General features: G+C 38.3%; 1 protein-coding gene across 6 annotated transcripts in view; it reads left to right on the plus strand.

The window, feature by feature from the left end:
- The first annotated feature begins 12589 nt into the window (after positions 1–12589).
- UBR3 (ubiquitin protein ligase E3 component n-recognin 3) overlaps positions 12590–22537 on the plus strand; it is a 208485-nt gene continuing 198537 nt past the window's right edge. For 3 of the 6 annotated variants that reach the window (XM_040229306.1, XM_040229307.1, XM_040229312.1), the window contains exon 1: positions 12590–13167. In XM_040229306.1, the coding sequence (XP_040085240.1) occupies positions 12623–13167 (545 nt within the window). In that variant the 5' untranslated portion in view covers positions 12590–12622. The remainder of the gene's footprint in view (positions 13168–22537) is intronic. The other 3 variants (XM_040229308.1, XM_040229309.1, XM_040229311.1) reach the window with 1 other exon arrangement.

Raw genomic sequence — 22537 nt, forward strand, 5'->3', positions numbered from 1 at the left:
GAGTTTTATAGTTTCTGGTCTTACATTTAGATCTTTAATCCATTTTGAGTTTATCTTTGTGTGCGGTGTTAGAAAGTGATCTAGTTTCATTCTTTTACAAGTGGTTGACCAGTTTTCCCAGCACCACTTGTTAAAGAGATTGTCTTTACTCCATTGTATATTCTTGCCTCCTTTGTCAAAGATAAGGTGTCCATATGTGTGTGGATTTATCTCTGGGCTTTCTATTTTGTTCCACTGATCTATATTTCTGTCTTTGTGCCAATACCATACTGTCTTGATGACTGTGGCTTTGTAGTAGAGCCTGAAGTCAGGCAGGTTGATTCCTCCAGTTCCATTCTTCTTTCTCAAGATTGCTATGGCTATTCGAGGTTTTTTGTATTTCCATACAAATCTTGAAATTATTTGTTCTAGTTCTGTGAAAAATATCGCTGGTAGCTTGATAGGGATTGCATTGAATTTGTAAATTGCTTTGGGTAGTATACTCATTTTCACTATATTGATTCTTCCAATCCATGAACATGGTATATTTCTCCATCTATTAGTGTCCTCTTTGATTTCTTTCATCAGTGTTTTATAATTTTCTATATATAGGTCTTTAGTTTCTTTAGGTAGATATATTCCTAAGTATTTTATTCTTTTTGTTGCAATGGTGAATGGAATTGTTTCCTTAATTTCTTTTTCTACTTTCTCATTATTAGTGTATAGGAATGCAAGGGATTTCTGTGTGTTGATTTTATATCCTGCAACTTTACTATATTCATTGATTAGCTCTAGTAATTTTCTGGTAGAGTCTTTAGTGTTTTCTATGTAGAGGATCATGTCATCTGCAAACAGTGAGAGTTTTACGTCTTCTTTTCCAATTTGGATTCCTTTTATTTCTTTTTCTGCTCTGATTGCTGTGGCTAAAACTTCCAGAACTATGTTGAATAGTAGTGGTGAAAGTGGGCACCCTTGTCTTGTTCCTGACTTTAGGGGAAATGCTTTCAATTTTTCACCATTGAGGATAATGTTTGCTGTGGGTTTGTCATATATAGCTTTTATTATGTTGAGGTATGTTCCTTCTATTCCTGCTTTCTGGAGAGTTTTTATCATAAATGGATATTGAATTTTGTCAAAGGCCTTCTCTGCATCTATTGAGATAATCATACGGTTTTTATTTTTCAATTTGTTAATGTGGTGAATTATATTGATTGATTTGCGGATATTGAAGAATCCTTGCATCCCTGGGATAAAGCCCACTTGGTCATGGTGTATGATCTTTTTAATGTGTTGTTGGATTCTGATTGCTAGAATTTTGTTGAGGACTTTTGCATCTATGTTCATCAGTGATATTGGCCTGTAGTTTTCTTTTTTTGTAGTATCTTTGTCAGGTTTTGGTATTAGGGTGATGGTGGCCTATTGAGGCATTTTAGAGGGAATTGAGGCTATGGTTTTTCCAGTAGTCATGTATGGATGTGAGAGTTGGGCTATAAAGAAAGCTGAGCACCGAAGAATTGATGCTTTTGAACTGTGGTCTTGGAGAAGACTCTTGAGAGTTCCTTGGACTGCAAGGAGATCCAACCAGTCCATCCTAAAGGAGATCAGTCCTGGGTGTTCATTGGAAGGACTGAAGTTGAAGCTGAAACTCCAATACTTTGGCCACCTGAATATATATATATATATCTGTATGAAATAGATAACCGACAAGGACCTATTGTAGAGCACAGGGAATTATACTCAATATTATATAACAATCTCTATGTGATGCAAAGAGCTTCATTTAAAAAGACCCTGACACTGGGAAAGATTGAAGGTGGGAGGAGAAGGGGACAACAGAGGATGAGATGGTTGGATGGCATCACTGACTCAATGGACATGGGTTTGGGTAGACTCTGGGAGTTGGTGATGGACAGGGAGGCCTGGTGTTCTTGGGGTCGCAAAGAGTAGGACACGACTGAACGACTGAACTGGAACTGGAGGCCATTTTAGAGGGAAGCTGGCTTGTTTTTCTGCAAGTATTTAAGAGAGACAAATACATGTCAACGAGATAGTTCAGTACTATTTCCTTGATTTATATTAAGTTACAAACAGTTTTATTCATTGTTAGCTTTTGCAACATCAGTGCAAATGTCAGTGCAGTTGTTGGAGGATAAACCATGAGATTCAGGAAAGTTATTCAATACTCTGAGTGTTTAACATGAAATGTGTTTACTGCCTAACATTCACATTGAAGATCCTGTCTGATGATTATATGGCACTGCTACTGCTGCTGCTGCTGCTAAGTCGCTTCAGTCGTGTCTGACTCTGTGTGACCCCATAGATGGCAGCCCACCAGGCTCTCCCGTCCCTGGGATTCTCCAGGCAAGAATACTGGAGTGGGTTGCCATTTCCTTCTCCAATGCATGAAAGTAAAAGTGAAAGTGAAGTCACTCAGTCGTGTCTGACTCTTAGCGACCTCATGGACTGCAGCCTTCCAGGCTCCTCTGTCCATGGGATTTTCTAGGCAAGAGTACTGGAGTGGGGTGCCATTGCCCTCTCCTTTATATGGCCCTAAATCTGCCCCAATACAAGGAAAATAGCAAATCTAGCCACTTGTAGATTTCATCTCCCCTCTTTTAAGCCAAAGAGTCATTCTTAAACGTAAATCTTCTATTTTAGAAAAAAAAATTATTAATTTCTTAAAAGCAACAGTTTTGCATAAAATTAAAAATTTAGAAATGTTTTCAAATTAAAATTGTTGAAAACTGACACAGCAAATATGCTATTTTTTATTTGCATGGGTGTGATAATGTCATAATTTCTAAATAACAATTTAGTCCATGATAATGAGGTTGCAGAGACCATAGCAGAAATAACTGAATATAGCTAGTAAGAATATGGTAGAAGTACTGAGAAAAAAACTTAGTTAATCTCTGAAAATACACATATTTAAGTTCTAATCCTACTAGCGTACTTCAGAACGTTCTAAAACACATAAGAATATGAAAGGACACATTTCATGGCCAGAATGATGACATCATGATATATCCTGTAGCATATGGAAAATTTCACTCTATGCTTCTGAAATAATGAGAAACTGAAAAGCAAATAATGTATTATTATTACAAAAATAATCTTGACTTCCTGCAAGGGTCTTGGTCCCCTTAAAAGTCTGCAAACTATGCTTTGAGAATTGATTACTGACTGAAATTTAAGTATGAACTATTTTAATATTTCTAATATTAGAAAGTATATTTCCTAATATTTCAATTTAAGTGAATTCATAATCACATTTAACCTTCAAATCTGGAATGTTTCTTTTTCAGTGCTGAACATCCATTTCAGTTCAGTTGCTCAGTTGTGGCCGACTCTTTGCTATCCCATGAATCACAGCATGCCAGGCCTCCCTGTCCATCACCAACTCCCCGAGTTTACCCAAACTCATGTCCATCGAGTCGGTGATGCCATCCAGCCATCTCATCCTCTGTTGTCCCCTTCTCTTCCCACCCTCAATCTTTCCCAGCATCAGGGTCTTTTCCAATGAGTCAGCTCTTCGCATGAGGTGGCCCAAGTATTAGAGTTTCAGCTTCAACATCAGTCCTTCCAATGAGCACACAGGACTGATCTCCTTTAGGATGGACTGGTTGGATCTTCTTGCAGTACATGGGACTCTCAAGAGTCTTCTCCAACACCACAGTTCAAAAGCATCAATTCTTCGGTGCTCAGCTTTCTTCACAGTCCAACTCTTACATCCATACATGACCACTGGAAAAACCATAGCCTTGACTAGACGGACCTTTGTTGGCAAAGTAATGTCTCTGCTTTTCAATATGCTATCTAGGTGGGTCATAACCTTTCTTCCAAGGAGTAAGCGTCTTTTAATTTCATGGCTACAATCACCATCTGCAGTGACTTTGGAGCCCCCCAAATAAACTCTGACACTGTTTCCACTGTTTCCCCATCTATTTCCCATGAAGTGATGGGACCAGATGCCATAATCTTAGTTTTCTGAATGTTAAGCTTTAAGCCAACCTTTTCACTCTCCTCTTTCACTTTCATCAAGAGGCTTTTTAGTTCCTCTTCACTTTCTGCCATAAGGGTGGTATTATCTGCATATCTGAGGTTATTGATATTTCTCCCAGCAATCTTGATTCCAGCTTGTGCTTCTTCCAGCCCAGTGTTTCTCATGATGTACTCTGCATATAAGTTAAATAACAGAGTGACAATATACAGCCTTGATGTACTCCTTTTCCTATTTGGAACCAGTCTGTTGTTCAATGTCCAGTTCTAACTGTTGCTTCCTGACCTGCATATAGGTTTCTCAAGAGGCAGGTCAGTTCAGTTCAGTTCAGTTCAGTTCAGTCGCGCAGTCGTGTCCGACTCTTTGCGACCCCATGAATCGCAGCACGCCAAGCCTCCCTGTCCATATCCATTTCCCGGAGTTTACTCAGACTCACGTCCATTGAGTCCGTGATGCCATCCAGCCATCTCATCCTCGGTCGTCCCCTTCTCCTCCTGCCCAGCATCAGAGTCTTTTCCAATGAGTCAACTCTTCACATGAGGTGACCAAAGTGCTGAAGCCTCAGCTTCAGCATCATTCCTTCCAAAGAAATCCCAGGGTTGATCTCTTTCAGAATGGACTGGCTGGACCTCCTTTCAGTCCAAGGGACTCTCAAGAGTCTTCTCCAACACCACAGTTCAAAAGCATCAATTCTTCGGCGCTCAGCCTTCTTCACAGTCCAACTTTCGCATCCATACATGACCACAGGAAAAACCAAAGCCTTGACTAGACGGACCTTAAGAAATGCAAAAAAGCAAAATGGCTCTCTGGGGAGGCCTTACAAATAGCTGTGAAAAGAAGAGAGGGGAAAAGCAAAGGAGAAAAGGAAAGATATAAGCATCTGAATGCTGAGTTCCAAAGAATAGCAAGAGGCAGGTCAGGTGGTCTGGTATTCCCATCTCTTGAAGAATTTTCCACAGTTTCTTGTGATCCACACAGTCAAAGTCTTTGGTATAGTCAATAAAGCAGAAATAGGTGTTTTTCTGGAACTCTCTTGCTTTTTCCATGATCTGGCAGATGTTGGCAATTTGATCTCTGGTTCCTCTGCCCTTTCTAAAACCAGCTTGAACATCTGGAAGTTCATGGTTCACGTATTGCTGAAGCCTGGCTTGGAGAATTTTGAGCATTACTTTACTAGCGTGTGAGATGAGTGCATTGTGCAGTAGTTTGAGCATTCTTTGGCATTGGCTTTCTTTGGAATTGGAATGAAAACTGACCTTTTCCAGTTCTGTGGCCACTGCTGAGTTTTCCAAATTTGAAGATCCGTTTACTTATTCATAAATTATTAAGTGCAAAATATGTATCTTCCTTACAAGTAGTACTAATTTTAAAAAATTTGTTGACATGTCACATGTATAGTTAAAAGATGCTTACTCCTTGGAAGGAAAGTTATGATCAACCTAGATAGCATATTAAAAAGCAGAGACATACTTTGCCAATAAAGGTCCGTCTAGTCAAGGCTATGGTTTTTCCAGTAGTCATGTACGGATGTGAGAGTTGGACTGTGAAGAAAGCTGAGCGCCGAAGAATTGATGCTTTTGAACTGGTGTTGGAGAATAGTCTTGACCGTCCCTTGTACTGCAAGAAGATCCAACCAGTCCATCCTAAAGGAGACCAGTCCTGGGTGTTCATTGGAAGGACTGATGCTGGGGCTGAAACTCCTATATTTTGGCCACCTCATGCGAAGAGTTGACTCATTGGAAAAAACCCTGATGCTGGGAGGGATTGAGGTGGAGGAGGAGAAGGGGACGACAGAGGATGAGATGGCTGGATGGCATCACTGCTTTGATGCACATGAGTTTGGGTGAACTCCAGGAGTTGGTGATGGACAGGGAGGCCTGGCATGCTGTGATTCATGGGGTTGCGAAAAGTCGGACACGACTGAGCAACTGAACTGAACTGAAGATATATAGGCACAAATTATAAATGAACAGCTTACTGAACAAGTGAATACAGTGAACAAATCTGTTTAACCACCATCAAGATTAGAAAGGAAGAGATAGAATACTGTCAACACCTGGAAAGTATCCTCCAATCACTCCCCTGCCCCCCTCTCCAAAAGTAATAATTCTCCTGACTTTTAAAGCCATAGGTTAATTTTACTATTCTTTTACTTTATATAAGTATAATCATATCCACTATGTCATATTTCTTTTGCTCAACAGCATATATGCAAGATTCTTCCATGTCTGCTTATTTTCATTACTGCATGCAGGCTGAGTGCTAAGTCCCTTTAGTCGTGTCCGACTCTTTGTGACCGCATGAACTGTAACCCACCAGGCTCCTCTGTCCAGGGGATTTCTCAGGCAAGAATACTGGTATGGATTGCCAGTTCCTTCTCCAGGGAATCTTCCTGATCCAGGCATCCAACCCAAGTCTGCTGCATTGGCAGGCAGATTCTTTACTGCTGAGCCATCTGGGAAGTTATTATATGAATATACTATATTTATTTTACTTTAAATAGTATTCAGTTTGTTTCCATTTTTAAAATTAAGAAATAGTTTACACAAAATGCACAAATCTTGTGTATAGTTTGATGAAATGTGAATAATATACAATGTAAACAACACCCCATTTAAGATATAGTTCCATTCATCCCAGTAATTCCCCTTCTGATCCTACCAGTCAATTACTGCCAGTCCACAGGCAACCACTGTTTTGATTTTGATTGTCATAGATTACTTTTGCCTGTTGTAAGACTTCATATAAATCGAATCATGTAAACATACTTTTTTTTGCTTTATTTTACTTAGCATTAAGTTTTTGAGCTTCATACCTGATGTACATCATTCATTTTTATCATTGAGTAGTATTGTACTGCATGAAATATACTACAATTTGTTTATGCATTTATTTATTTATTTTTGCCACTGTCTGTAGAATACAGGATCTTAGTTCCCTGACCAGGGATCAAACTCACGTCCCTGTATTGGGAGTGAAACACCAGGGAAGTCCAGTATTTATACATTCATTTTTGATGTACATTTAAATTGTTTCCAGTTTTTGGCTACTATGAATAACATTACTATGAATATTCTTACATAGGTTTCTTCTGGATATGTATGTTTTTGTTTCTCTTATGTGTAATTTTTGGATCATAGAGTAGACATTTGTTTCACTTTATAAGAGACTGTGGAACTTTTTCCCAAAGTTGCTGAACCGTTTTGTACTCCTGCTGATGCTAGTTGATAGTTCTAGGTGCTCCACATCCTCACCGTCTTTAGTAAAGGTGCATGGAAGGAAACTTTCCTTAGTTTAAAAAAAAAGGAGGAGGGAATTAGGACAACTTGTAAAGGTAGTAAGTGAAGTGAAGTCGCTCAGTCGTGTCTGACTCTTTGTGACCCCCATGGACTGTAGCCTACCAGGCTTCTCCGTCCATGGGATTTTCCAGGCAAGAATGCTGGAGTGCGTTGCCATTTCCTTCTCCAGGAGATCTTCCCGACCCAGGGATTGAACCCAGGTCTGTAATGGTACTAAATGATAATAAAAAAGATTGCAGAGAGTTGATAAGCATTTATAACCTTGGAAAAGACCAGTTTGTAGAGGAGCTAATATAGGTCAAAATCCTTTATGTACTGTCATGCTTTTTTCCCCCAAATATTTCTAAAGCATGAGTTGAGAAACTTTTTTAAAATGGCCTTGTTTCAATATTAAGCAAATGAGAGAATCACAGTTACGTACATTTGCAAAGTCTTCAAGGACTCAGTTTTGAAGGAAGGAAGGGAGGGAGGGAGAGAGGAGGGGAAGGGGGATAGTGTGGGTGAAAGAGGAGAAGGGAGAGACAGGCACATGTAGGAACAATGAATGGATGCTCTCCCAGGGTTCTTTTTTATGTTTTGAAGGCTATGAAATGAAGGGTATCATTGCTGTTTATAAAATGGGGATAATGATAATTACTTCTCAGGGTTGTCATGAATCTTAAATGTGATCATCTGGCAGAATTCCTTGTACATGGTTGGCACAGTGTTTCTTATGGTGTGAATTTCAACAATTGTCATTAAAGCTGGTGAACTGGCTATGCATATAGAGAAAGTTTGGCATGTATTAAGATGCTAGGCAGAAAATTTAGAAGTTAATATAGTTGTAGGTATCTTGTATGTTTTAATTTCCCAGCAGGTATCTCCTCCTCTTACTTCTGGTGATAAGGGTGGCTTTGGCCTTGAGTGGGCCATGAGTTCCTTCCCAGGATTTTAAGTGGATCTGGCAAAAAAGAGACCCTTTTTCTCTGTTGTGAGGTTGTGGAGGTGTGACCTAGAGCTGGGGACAATGGAGCTAATGCTCACTGAAAGCAAATGTGGAGATGTATCCAAATTTACTTTTCCCTTCCCTCCATTGTTTATATGATCTAATATGATGCTTTTTCTGGCTTAAGCTAATTCAAGTTTTTGTCTCTTGAAACCAAGAGAGTCTGGATAAATATGAAAATAACTTTGGAGGGCATTCCCTGGCAGTCCTGTGGTTAGGAGTCTGTGCTCCTACTGCAGGCAGTATGGGTTCCACCCCTGATCAGGGAACTGAGATCTTGCATGTAGTAAGGCCAACAAACAAACAAACAGCAACAAAAACCAACTTTGGAGAGCTTACATTGATTTAAATTCTCTTTCAAGGGTCCCTAATTTTGGAAGCAATTGTTATTTATAGCCTTTACCTATGTGCGTGTGGTTTATTTTGATTTGAAAAGCCAGTTTAGAAATATCATAAGATTCTTATTTGTACAAATTAAGATGGGATATATAAATACACATAGTTTTTAAGATATTATTTTGTCGCTTTTTGTAATGCAGTATGTTGCATTGTTACTTATTCAATGTCTTCTGTAGAGTAACAGCATGATTCAATGTAATCTCATAAGGTATAGCCTTTAAATGTATTTAAATGAACACAGAGTTTTCAGCTGAATTTCAATCGGCTTTCCCTCAAGGAAATATGATAGTTGTAGGAATTTCTCATGACACAGCCCAGTGACTTGAGAGGTAATTTAGAAGAGTTTTTATTTTACACTAATGAGTTGAAAGAGAAAAATGGCAAACTTTCTGGATCCAAACAATCCAAACCCCAGACATCCTAGGAGAGGCAAAGATTTGAGAGCCTGTCACATTGATTTTGAAAGCTAAAGCAATAATGTAGTTTTCACCTGGACAGAAATTTGATTATTTCATTCATCTCAAATAAGAAGTAATATTAATTATATTATTAACTTTTATTGCAGTATGATTTCATACCATAAAATCTACCTACTTTTAGAGTAGAAATAAATGATTTTTAGTAAATTCACATAGCTGTGTAACCATCAACATAATCCATCTTTAATACATTCCTGTCATCCTAAAAAGATATGTTGTGTTTACTTGTAATCACTCCCGGTTCTTAACTCCCAGCTTAAGACAACTGTTAGTCTATCTTGTGTCTCTATAAATGTACCTTTCTGGACAGTTCAAATAAATGGGACAATACAATACATATTTTTGGTGTGTCTGATTTCTTTCATTGACATAAGATTTTTGAAATTCATCCGTATTGTAGCATGCACTTCATTTCTTTGTATTGTTAAGTAGTAACCATTATACAAAAACATCACATTTGGTTTATCCATTTACAGATTGATAGAGCCTTGGATCTCTTCCAGGTTTTTTTTTTTTCTTTCTTTCTTTCTTTCTAATTGTGAATAATACTGCTGTGAGTATTCATCTACAAGTTTTTGTTTGGATATATATTTTAAATTCTCTTGGGTAGATTCCTAGAAGTGGAATTATAGAGTTATGTGGTAAAGTTATGTTTAACACTGTAAGTACATAACTGCCAAACTGTTTTCCCAAGAAGCTGTACCATTTTACATTCCCATCAGTGTTGTATGAGGAGTCCTATTTTTCTATATCCTTGTCAACATTTGTTATTGTCTCTCTTTCTGATTATTGCCAATTGGTGAGTGTGTGTAGTAATATCTCATAATTTTGACTTGTATTTTCTTAATGAATAATGATGCTTAGAATCTTTTATATGTCTATTTTTAATGTCTATATATTTTTATATGTTACATGTATTTTTATATGTCTGTAATCCCATAACATTCTGAAGGAGATCAGCCCTGGGATTTCTTTGGAAGGAATGATGCTGAAGCTGAAACTCTAGTACTTTGGCCACCTCATGCGAAGAGTTGACTCAATGGAAAAGACTCTGATGCTGGGAGGGATTGGGGGCAGGAGGAGAAGGGGACGACCGAGGATGAGATGGCTCGATGGCATCACCCACTCGATGGACATGAGTTTGAGTGAACTCCAGGAGTTGGTGATGGACAGGGAGGCCTGGCGTGCTGCGATGCATGGGGTCGCAAAGAGTCAGACACAACTGAGCGACTGAACTGAACTGAACTGAACTGAATCCCATAACAAATAAATTCAAGGGATTAGATCTGATTGACCATTTATATATTTTCTTTGGTAAAATGTCTATTCACCTTTTTAGCCCATTTTTCACTTGGGTTATTTCTATTTTTGTTATTGCTAGTTATTCTTAATGGTTCTCTGATGTTGAACATATCTGCTATCCTCACAAAGTAGGTGGGAAATCTGGCCCATGTCCAGGTTTCTGTATATGCATGGCAATATCTATGTAACTAAAATAAAGGGTGATATTTAAACTTTCTTTTGTTTGTTTTTGTTACGGAAAAAAAGGAGGCACTGGTGACAAGTGGTGAAATTTTGTAGAAATTTTGCAGAGCATGTGGAGACCACTGAGGCATGCTGAAAAGACTTCATTTGCCAGCATGCATCATCATGGTCAAGCAGAACAGGCACCCTTATTATTCTCCACAGGCAAGCCATCCTGGAGAAATACCAGCACACTTCTACTGCCAGACCAAAAACACTGATTAGTGAATACACACTAGTTCTATCTTCATTTGAAATGTTTTTGGATTTTATTTGGTTTATAATTTGGTGATTCATAAAGGGAATTATTGAATTATTCGTCACTGTTAAATGATTGTGAAATGCTTTATTAATGTTGAGTCTGGTCAAGACGTGTGAAATAGTATGTTTTTGTTATGTTAGATTCATTTATATCACTGTTTATGAATTGGAAATACTCATTCTACTTCTTTGGATTGCTTCTCCTAGAGTTTTATTCATTCTTGATTGTCCTTTGTTATATATTCCTAAATTACTTTTAATAATACATCTAGTTCTCTGGAGATGAGCTATGGAAACTTAATAAGCTGTGGTTTTTAGTTCTGGAAGGACTGTTAATGACAATTTCTTTTAAGATTCAGATTTTGCTTGACAGGACAGTGTAACTTCTGGAGATTTTGATACCTTGGGTCTGGGATAGAGCCTGGGAATATATTTTGTGGGTAAGAACTTCAGGTGAGTCTTAGGATCAGGAAAGTTTGGGAAGCATTGATGTAATAGAAAAAGTAGGACTTTGGATTCAGATGAACTTGGTTTCTAGTCATATTTAATTGCCAGTTGTGTGTTTTTGGGACACATAAACCACCTCTGTAAGTTTCATTTCTTTATAGAATTATTGAGATAGTTAAATAACATACATAAAGAATGGGGCACAATAAATATGCAACAAGTTATCTATTCTAATTATATTCCATTTAATGACAATAATCGGCCAAATATTTGAACACTTATCGACAATGATGAAAACTCATTCTTTGCCCTCAAAAAACTTACCAATTAGTAGTGCGGTGGGGGTGAGGGTTTTTTTTTATAGTGAAAAGCAATGTTATATCATCAAATAAGTTCAAAACCATTTTCTTTGGAAGAAGGGAAATGAAACACGCAGACATTGCTAGGAGTGTAGGGTGATTTTATGGGGTGGAGTATGGGTGGCACTAGGAGCAATACAGACCAGGGGCAGGAAACAAGAAAGCATCTCTCAGAAAACACTAAAGAGTCCCATTGATTTCTTTCAAATAGCAAAATTAGAGTAGCACCAGGAGATAATGATAGAAAGACAGGTTGGTGGTGGACTTTAACAGAAGATTCAAGTAGTGTTTGAGTTTTGCTTCCACTAAAGATTTTGAACAGGAGAGATAGTAAGAATATACCCTAGTCCTCTAAAAAATGTATTAGAAGTTTAAACTGATAGTAGTGTGAAGGTAGGAATTGATTCGGGGAGGAGGGGAGTTAGTTTCTTTTTTTCCCCAGTAATAACAGTAATTCCATAGTAATTAAGGGTTTGATAACAGTGGAAATCTGTATCTCAAAACGAAATGGAGATGCCTAAAATACATCTGAAAGATGCTGTCTTTTATAGTTCAGGTAAATAAAGGGAAAAAAGGTCCATATTAAAGGTTTTCCATATTACCCATATCAAAATTTTTAAAAAGTCGAGTCCCTTCTTTTAGTGGTTTTCAACTACAAGAGAGCCAAAAGGTTGAAGAAAGAAACAGGAGGACTGTCCCAGACTAGAGGGTCGGGAAGCCCTCACCCGAGCGGGAGGGGGTGTGTGCATGGGCGGGGACGCAGGCGGAGGTGCGCGGCAGCCCCGGGGTATCGCGAGAGTTGGGCGGACCGAGCAATCGCAGCAGTCAATTCCCCCACCCTCCCGGGAGGAGCCGCCGGCCCTGGACTCTCCAAATTCTGAGCTCTCATCATGGCGGCGGCGGCCGCTGCGGCCGTCGGGGGGCCGCAGCCACCCCAAGCCGAGGTGCCTGCTCCCGGGCTGGCCCTGGACAAAGCAGCCACCGCCGCGCACCTGAAAGCGGCCCTCAGCCGGCCGGACAACCGGGCAGGTGCTGAGGAGCTGCAGGCGCTGCTGGAGCGGGTGCTGAGCGCCGAGCGGCCGCTGGCAGCGGCTGCGGACGGCGAGGAGGCGGCGGCGGCCGGCGGCGGGGGCGGTCCGGGGGCGGCCGAGGAGGAGGCTCTGGAGTGGTGTAAGTGCCTTCTGGCGGGCGGCGGAGGCTACGACGAGTTCTGCGCGGCGGTGCGGGCCTACGACCCCGCGGCGCTATGCGGCCTGGTCTGGACAGCCAACTTCGTGGCCTACCGCTGCCGGACGTGCGGCATCTCCCCCTGCATGTCGCTTTGCGCCGAGTGCTTCCACCAGGGAGACCACACCGGACACGACTTCAACATGTTCCGTAGCCAGGCCGGGGGTGCCTGCGACTGCGGAGACAGCAACGTGATGCGGGAGAGTGGGTGAGTGGAGCCTTTCCCCGGGGCGGGGGACACCGCGGGATTGCCCAGGCCGGGTCTGGAGAGGCCTCGGGGAGGGGAAGCTCGGAGCCGACTCCGAGCTGTCAGGAGAAAGAAGTGGGGGAAGGTGCAGCCACATGGGGATGGAAGTGACTGAGCTGTCAGCGGTGGAAAGGGGATGGGGAGGAGGGGAGAGCGGAGAGCGTATTTAGAGAACGAGGCTGGGAATTTCGGGGTAGCCGGGGCGAACGAGTGATTGCGAGAAAAGAGCCAGTGCCTAGAGTAGGAGCGGAGAGAAAAGGAAAGGATACTTGGGGAATCTGGTGTCGAGCTGTCAATTGTGTACTTGCTGGGGAAGGCTTTAAAGCCGCCCGCTTCTTGGGAAGAAACTGATGGTGTGATTTGGATTATTTGGGAGAGCGATGATATTGGGGACTAAATTGAGTCGCGGGATGATGAAAGTGGGGGACGTGGTCTTGCAGCTGCAGAGGAGGACAGCTTGTGGAAAGGGACTTCTGAACTGTCAGAATGTCAGTGTAGGGAAGGAGCTCCTGAGCTGATGGGGGTTGAGCGGGGAGGGAAGGGGAGGGGCCTGAATGAAAAGTGACTGTTGAGCTGTCAGTGGAGTATTTGGTGTGCTGGAATGACAGCTAGAATTGAGCTACTGAGCGAGCAGTCAGTTATAGAATACCCTCCATACCAGAGCAAACAAAACACCGAGCGAATTAGGAATCAAGTGCTAGGTCTTCTCTAGTTAAAAGGGCACTTTATTCACGGACTAATACGCGAACCTCTATCTAAAAGGAAACACTCAACGGATGCTTTTTCGATAGGAGTGTTGTACCAGGGTGTTGGGATTTGCCAAAAGACATTTCAGAGATTGCAGGGAGTTAAAGAGTTGGTACATGTTGTGTCTTGGCTTGGGACATGATGTCTGGGGAAGTCCTGTGAGAAGAAAAAAGCTTAGTCAAAGAGAGCTTTTTCGTTGGGTAGTATCTGAAAGAATGTTAGCAAATCCAGTTATTCAAGTTTTTCGATTTTCAGGACTTATAATTAATGGTAGAGTATAATCCCTTTAGAAATGGTCTCTGTTTTCCTTGGAGTAGGTTACTATTACCTCTAGGTTACTGTTACTGCAAAATGTTTGTATCTGTTAGGTAGATACATGACCTATGTCTTAAGCAGCTTATGCAAGAGTAGAAAATGATAAGTTCCTTAAACAGTCTGGGAGTTAGTTAGAGGAGGCTTCTGTGCAGAGGGAGTAAGAAAAAGCTTCAGAAAGGAGCTTGCTAATAATGATAATACTTGTAATTCTGCTGCTGCTGCTGACAATAGTAATAATTGCAGCTAACATTTGCTAACTTTAGAGTGTATGCCTGACACTTAAAAAATACTTTCAAAATTGATAATTGAATGGGTAAAATTTTTTTAGCTAAAAAAGCAAAAAAAAAACAAAACAAAAATATACACAGTTTAAAGTTTCCCTCTCATCCTGTCTGCTGTCTGTCCAGTTTCTTTCCACCGCTTTTAGTTTCTCTTAGTGTGAAAACAAGGGTGAATATGTATTTTGATTTTTCAGTCTCTTTATATCATATACATTAGTCTATGCATCTTGCATTTTTCACTTAAGAGGTTTATGTCAGTAAATCAGTGTACTCTGTTAAAAAAAATCTGCATAGTGTTTCATGTCATAAATTTGCCATTCTTAGTTATCACTTTTGATGGACATTTTGGTTCCAGTATGAAATTACAAGCTGATATACTTTCTTTTCACACCTGTGCAAGAGTATCAATGGGATAAAGTGAAATTTCCAGATTGCCCCCCATAAGGCTTAGTAGTTAGCAGAGCACGTGACTGTTTCACAACAGCCTCATCAACAGAATGCTATTAAAATTTTGAATTTTTATCCACCTGTTTGGAAAATAATGATCAAATATTAAAACCCACTTTACATGATTAGCTGATTTAATCAATAACTCCAAGACTGTTACTTATTATCCCCATTGTACAGAAGAGGAAAGTGGGGCACAGGGTTTAAGACACTTGCTCAGGATTACACAAGTAGTTGGCTGTGCGTCTTTATGCCAGAGCCTGACAGCTTTACCATTCTCTCTATTGCCTTTACAAATAACATTCTTATTGGTACTTCCATTTGTTACTGTGTACTTTTTTTTTAATATGCCATTCTTAGTTATTTCTTTTTTTCTTTTTAAAATCTTACCTGTTAAAAACATTTAAGAGGGATTTCAAAACAGAGGAATTGGAACAGTGCTTTATTGATACTTAGACATTTTTACTTCTTAGTCAAGGTTAGCATTTAAGAAACCCTCAGAGTACATAAAGGAGATAATATTGATTCTTTCCTGAATTTTAGAACCAAGTGGCATAATTAATTATCAGGTTCATTTGGATGAGATGCATATCTGGTCTCTCATTGTGATGCTTCATTGTGGGAGCAGAAATATCTCAGTGAGTTTCTTTCAAGGTCCTTGTACAGTTTTAGGGCATCTGGGCTGCAGCTGGTCCATAGCTTAACCTCACAGCATTTGCCTTTACTGGCATCTTATAGATTCTTATCTTTCCCCTAATCAGGCAAGCCTCCCTTTACGAGATGATACATGCGTGTGTGCTCAGTCGTGTTGTCTGACTCTGTGATGCTGTGGACTGTAGCCCACCAGGCTCCTCTGTCCATGGGATTCTCCAGGCAAGAATACTGGATTGGGTTGTCCTGTCCTTCTCCAGGGGATCTATAGTACTTAAGTAATTATTGTCTGTCTAAAATGCATAGCTATTGTCTGTACATGCCAGCAGTTACCATGCCGTTTCAAGACGGGCAAGAGTGAACAATAAACAATATTATGGCCATGTGATTATTCTGAAATTTTTACAACTCTTTGGGTTGGACAGGATAATTCTTCTGGGCTACACACCAGATTACTGCCTTGAAGACACAGGATGTTAACCAGTGGTGCAGGTTGAAAGGCTGCCTCTAGAATCTTTTTAGAACTGGGAATCATTAAAAAATTCCTGGTGGGCAAAGCTGGACTACCCTCACATGGATGGAATGTAACTTTTCTCAGTTTTTGATATTTCTTAAAAATTTTTTTGGTTGCTAAAGATCGAAGATGTGTTGATTTTGGTGGTGTTTGTTATTTTAATTGTCATAGAAGTTTGTATATCCTATTCAGTAAATTTTACAGGAAGGATTCTATTGTTCTCTGTATCTTGTTCTTAATAAAAGAAAAACCCTGCTGTGCCTTAAACCTTTCCCCAAGTGTCTGACTGTTTTGGGTAGGATGCTGTATGATTGGAGATGGGAAGAATCAAATATTTGGTCCATTACAACCTGTATTACTGTTTAATTTTCAGATTTATAATTATAGAAATATGCAAAGAGGATTGAGTTTTCTTTGATTAGTAGTAATAAATGTGGCATATTAACAGGTATACAAATCAAAGGAAGAAAACAGCTGAGAATTCATTTGTGGGAAGAGATTACAAAGCCTATAGAAACTGTGTATTAGTAATTGTGCCTTTGGACTTCCTGCTTCCAATGCTAGAGGTGTGAGTTTAATCCCTGGTCAGGGAACTAAGATTCTGAGCTTTGCAGCATGTCCAAAAAATAAATAAATAAAAAGAAATTTAAGTAAAAATTTAAAAGATAAATAAATTTTAAGAATAGTAATGGAAAATATAAAATAATGTTTGACTGGTTTGGGGTTCTGATGTTACAAACCGGAAATTGGAATTTTAAACATTTAGTTTTCAAATTTTGATGCAGAGGATGACCGTTTTCATATTCTATTCTGCATTACAGGTTTTTTTTTTTTTTTTTGCTACCTTCCTTATTCTTCCTCACAGATTTTAAACTCTTTAAAAATTAGAAAATTCATCTTGCTATTATTAATCAAAGGCTTTTGCGCTTGCTTACAAGGTAGATAGTATGTGTTGAATTAAATTGGATAAACTAGTGACTGTTTTACCTTAAAGTTTACCCTGAAGTCACATTGCTTTAGTTATTCAGGAGGTGGCATGGATTATTAAATCCACAGCATCTTTTTTTTTTTTTTTAGGAGAAGAAATTTTATTTTCAAGGATTTGTACAGACAGTGGTGAATAAAAAATTTTATTTCAGCTATAAAAAGCTGACTTCGTTCCACCCTGGCATACAGGGTTTATGGTGTGCCAGTTTGAATCTGAGGCAGTACTACTATCTCCATTCTTCTACCCCTAAAAGACTCTCTTAAGGGAACAATTTCCTATGATTTTCATTCATAAATATGACATATCAACCAAAGCATCTTTTTTCAGTGTACTTCAGAAATTGTTATTATTTTTAAATTTAAAAAGTAATACTTACTGGTTATAACATAAAAATAGGTGGATAAGTAAAAAGTAAAGTTTCCTCTTTGCTCCATCCCACTTCTCAGTGAGAGATTTCCCTTTCTTTGGAGCTTAATTGTAACTAAATTATAATTTAAATTATAATTTAACTTAATTATAACTGAAAAGATTTTAGTTATAATTTATTCAGCATTTCTAGATATTTTGTTGTGGAAAGTTTTTAGGTTATTTGGTGTGTGGCAGTGCTAGAAATACTTTGGCCACCTGACGTGAAGAGCTGACTCATTTGAAAACACCCTGATGCTGGGAAAGATTGAGGGCAGAGGAGAAGGGGACGACAGAGGATGAGATGTTCGGATGGCATCACCGACTCAAATGGACATGGGTTTGGGTAGACTCTGGTAGTTGGTGATGGACAGGGAGGCCTGGCGTGCTGTGGTTCATGGGGTCGCAAAGAGTCGGACATGACTGAGTCACTGAACTGAACCGAGTGCTAGGAATTGAAGCCGTGGATGTCTGGTTAAATAGTGTTATACTCTTGCTTTTCCCCCTGAACATACTTATTGAAACTGTCTCTTATTAGTACATGGAGAACAATTTGATTTTCTTTTTAAATTGTATTCTATTGCATTTGATATTTTTGTATTTTACTGTAATTTATTCAGTCAGTTCACTACTGATAGACATGTAAATTAAGTCTTGGGCTTAATATGAGCATAACCATAGTCAGTATTGTATACACGTCTTTGTGTATGTGTGAGTATATGTGTGAAGATAAACTCCCTGAAGTAATATCTTGGTTAATGGAAATGTGCATTTTAAACTTTGATAGCACCCTCCAAAGAAATTAATTTATACTCTTACCAATAATGTATGAAAGAGCATGTTTCCCAACATCTTGGCCAGTGTATATGGTGTTACCAGTTTTTCTGATCCTTGTTAATCTGATAAGTGAGAAATGGTATCTTTTTCATCTGTTATCCCTTCCCCCACTCCCCTCTCCTCCCACACTGGAGTATTTTGAAGCAAGTCTCAGGTATCTTATAATTCAGCTTATAAATATTTATGTATTTCAGTAAAGAGATATGAACCCTTAAAAATAAAATAGAACCCAAATGTTTATTGACAGATGAATAGATAAACAAAATGTGGTATATTCATAAGATAGAATATCATTCAGCCTTTACAAGGAGTGACATTCAGACACGAGCTACAATATGGATGAACCTTGAAAATCTTATGCTAAATGAATAAACCTGACATAAAAAGACAAATATTCTATGATCCTATTTATATGAAGTTCTTGTAGTTGTTTAATTACCAAGAGAGAAAGTAGAATGGTGGTTGCCAGGGGCTTGGCAAGATGGAAGTGAGGAGTTGTTTAATGGGTAGAGTTTCAGTTTGGGAAGATAAAAATGTTCTTGAGTTGTATGGTGGTGATGGTTGCATAACAATGTGAATATCCTTAAAACCACTTAAAATGGTTAAAATGATAAATTTTATGTGTATTTTATCACAAAAGATTGTAGTACTGTTACCACAATTAATAGTACTAAAATATTCATAGTTATTTTTTAATATCTTCAACTATCCAATGAGTGTTCAGATTTTCCCACTTGTCTCATAAATGATTTCTTAGGGTTGATTTAGGATTAGGATGCTAATAGTTCTACTATTGTACTTGGTTTTCATTTCTTAGAAAAATCTTAATTTATAGTTTTCTCCACTCCTCTTTTTTCCTTCTTTCAGTTTATTAGTTGAAGAAATCAACGTTCTTGGATTTAATGACTGCAGCTCTGATATTTAACTTGTTCCTGTGCCCATTATTTCCTGTAAACCGGTAGTTGGATCTAGAGTCTTGATCAAATTTTAGGTTCTGTTTTTGGGGAGGTGGTGCAAGAAAACTTTATAATGGTATTGTACTTCTGGTTGAATTGTAGCAGGAGTCACAGAATATCTGCTTGTCCCTTCTTTAGTAAATGTGAGGTTGATCAGTGTGTTCAAGTTTGTCAGCCCAATCCATATGTCGTAAAGCTCCATATCATGTCAAAGATTTTTGCAGCTATTGACTGTCACTGTCTAGATCCATTATTTCATTAGGGGCTACAAAATGGTAATACTCCAATGGTATTATCCTTTCATATATTACTGAGTTCTTTCTAGAATACTCGAAGTTTCAAGGATCAGCTATACTTACTTATATCTATATCTCTAGACATGTTTTACAGAGATCTTTTACTGAGGGGTGTACTGTGGTCAGACAAACTTGGGAAATATTACATGTTGTGTATTCTTGGCTATCTGCAATGTATAACATTAAAAAAAAATCCTGAGGTAAAGAAATCTGTAAATTTGAACAATCAGAGGTTCATTGATTAAATCTAGGATGCTATTATTTTTGAGTCATACCAGTTTGGAAAATTTTGTCCACTTGACTACCCTTACATTACTTTAATGTCAGCATGTCAAAAACTGAATCAGCTATATATCTCTCCAAAAAAGATTTTCCTTTTCTTTCTTTCTGTTTAAATTAGTTTAATTTCCCCTCCTCGTCAGAAATCCCAGCTATTGGCGGCTTAAACTTTGAAGCCTTTATTGTTTTGCATCTCAGGACTAGTTCAGTGTTACAGGGACACAGGCTTTTTCTAAACTTTTGTTTCATCACTCAGTTTGTTTTTATTTTGTCTTTGTTGTCTCATGGCTGGGGAAAAACAGAGGAGTGGATTTTGGGTAGATATCTAACAGTGTCTGCTTGTATCATTATTGATTCTTTCCTTTTCCTCTCCTCACATGCTTGATACTAAGACTTGTTCTTTTGTTTTCTCTTAGATTTGTTCTTTTCATTCTCTGCGGTTACCTTAGGCCAAGCCTTCATGACATAATAATCTATTCCATGATAATTACTATTTTCCTGCCTGTAATAATTTCACAGTTCAGTCTGACCTTCACTCATGTAAAATTCTGCTTCACATATGTCACAACTTTGCTTAAAATAACTTCTCATATTTTATAGGCTAATGTCTGAGGCCTTTAGCCTGGCGTCAGTGTTTTCCACAACATGGCCTCTACGTACATTGCCAGCTTTACTGTCTCCATTGCAGTAGGATCCTTTCTGTTACTTTTTTAAAAATTTTAGTTCACTGTTTGTATTCCTGCCCTTGAAGTCTCAGTTGTATCCTGTGCTGCAAAGTCTGGTTGCAAGTTTTATTGTTACTGTCAAGCTCATGTGTAAGGGCAGCACTCCTATAGGATATGTACAGTGTGAAACCATACTGCAGGATTTGATTTTCTGAATTAACAGGTTTTTTTCATTTTTAGTTTCTATCCCTACAAATAGCAAACTTTCAATAAAGATTTTATGATGAGGACCTTGCCATATATATCTTTTTTATTTGTGTTTTCTTTGCTCATATTCAGAGTTTTATTTATGTATTCACATGGATTTCTTGTGAAATTTTCTTCCCTGTGAATCTGGAATTTTCTCCATAGCAGTATCCATCTAACTCAAGTCACAAATTCAAACAAAGGAGCACAACACTCCTCCTGTACTGAGAGCTTGGAGGAAGAAGAGTTAAAGAAATCTTTGTTCTCTGTTCTGTGTTCATTGTACTTTTTGTCATTGCTAATTTACTAGAAATAATGTAGACAGATTCTGCTTAGTGGAGAAGATTCTACTTGAGCTGAGTGTAATTTCTGGTCATCTTCATTGTTATGAGGTTTAACTACAACAGCAATGTGGAAGTCTGGTTAAATTGTAATTATTTTCTAATTTGTATTTCATATTAAAGTCTAAAAGTATTTTCAACTATGAACCATTTTCAATATACATAAAAGTATTAAAATATAACAAGTACTTTTATACTCACCATTAAGATTAATAGAGGTCAACTTTGTTATATTTGCTTTAGAGCTATTTTTTATGTCAAAAAACTAAAGATCCTCTTCTCCCTATATCTTTTCCTCCCTAAGAATTACCATTATCCTGAAATTCCTGTGTCATATGCATGCATGTTTTACTTTTATATTTATTCAATATGTTTTACATTTGCTTAAATGTACTACATTTAAACTATATATGTGTGTATAATTCTTTTAGTATGGAAAATTGACATTAATTATTTTATATTAATCCTTCTTCATCTTGCCTTGTTCATTTACCATGTTGCTAAAATAGACTAGTTTATTAATTTCTAATTGTTATTAAACATTCTATAGTATGATTAAACCATAGTTTGCTTATTTGTTTCTTTGCTGAGGGGACAATTAGATGCTTTATATTTTTCATTGTTTCCAAAAGGGCTTCAGTGAACATCTTTGTATGTGTCTCCTTGTGTAGATATACCAGAATTTTTTTTAGGCTAGAGTCTGAGGAGAGGAATTGCTGGATCATAGGCTGTGCATTCTTCAGCACACCTTACTAGATAGCTGAGAATTGATTTCCATTGTTTTATCCAATTTACTTCCAATTACTCTTCCACCAGGAATTTGAGTTCCCGTTTTTCTATTTCTCAAGAGTTGCTGATACATTAAAAAAATAAAGAATATATTTGAAAAATTTTGCCAATCTGTTGGATATAAACAAGCATGTTTTCACATGTTTTTAGGCCATTTAATGTCTTCTTTTGTGAACTGCAGGCTTTTCTCTAGCTATGGAGAGCAGGGGCCACTCTCTAGTTATGGTGTGTAAGCTTCTCATTGTGGTGGCTTCTCTTGTTGCTGAGCATGGATGGGCCTGCACAGCAGCAAGGACCCAGCACAGCCAAAAATAAATAAGTAAATAAGATAAAATACAGTTACCCTCAATTAGATTTTTTAAAAAGCTATAGGCATTTTTTAAAACAAAGGTAAAGAGGATTGCTTTAAAAAGACACAAATAATACAGACTAGAGTGGACATTTGTGTGGTTTTCTATTTTAAATATAACAGTGCGTTCCTGTCAGTCCCAAACTCCCCAAATGCCCCCCCTCCACCCCGCCCCCAACTCTGGTAACCACAGGTTCATTCTCTAAGTCTGTGAATTTATTTTTC

Source organism: Oryx dammah, unplaced genomic scaffold, assembly GCF_014754425.2.
Source record: "Oryx dammah isolate SB20612 unplaced genomic scaffold, SCBI_Odam_1.1 HiC_scaffold_27, whole genome shotgun sequence".
Lineage (NCBI taxonomy): Eukaryota > Metazoa > Chordata > Mammalia > Artiodactyla > Bovidae > Oryx > Oryx dammah.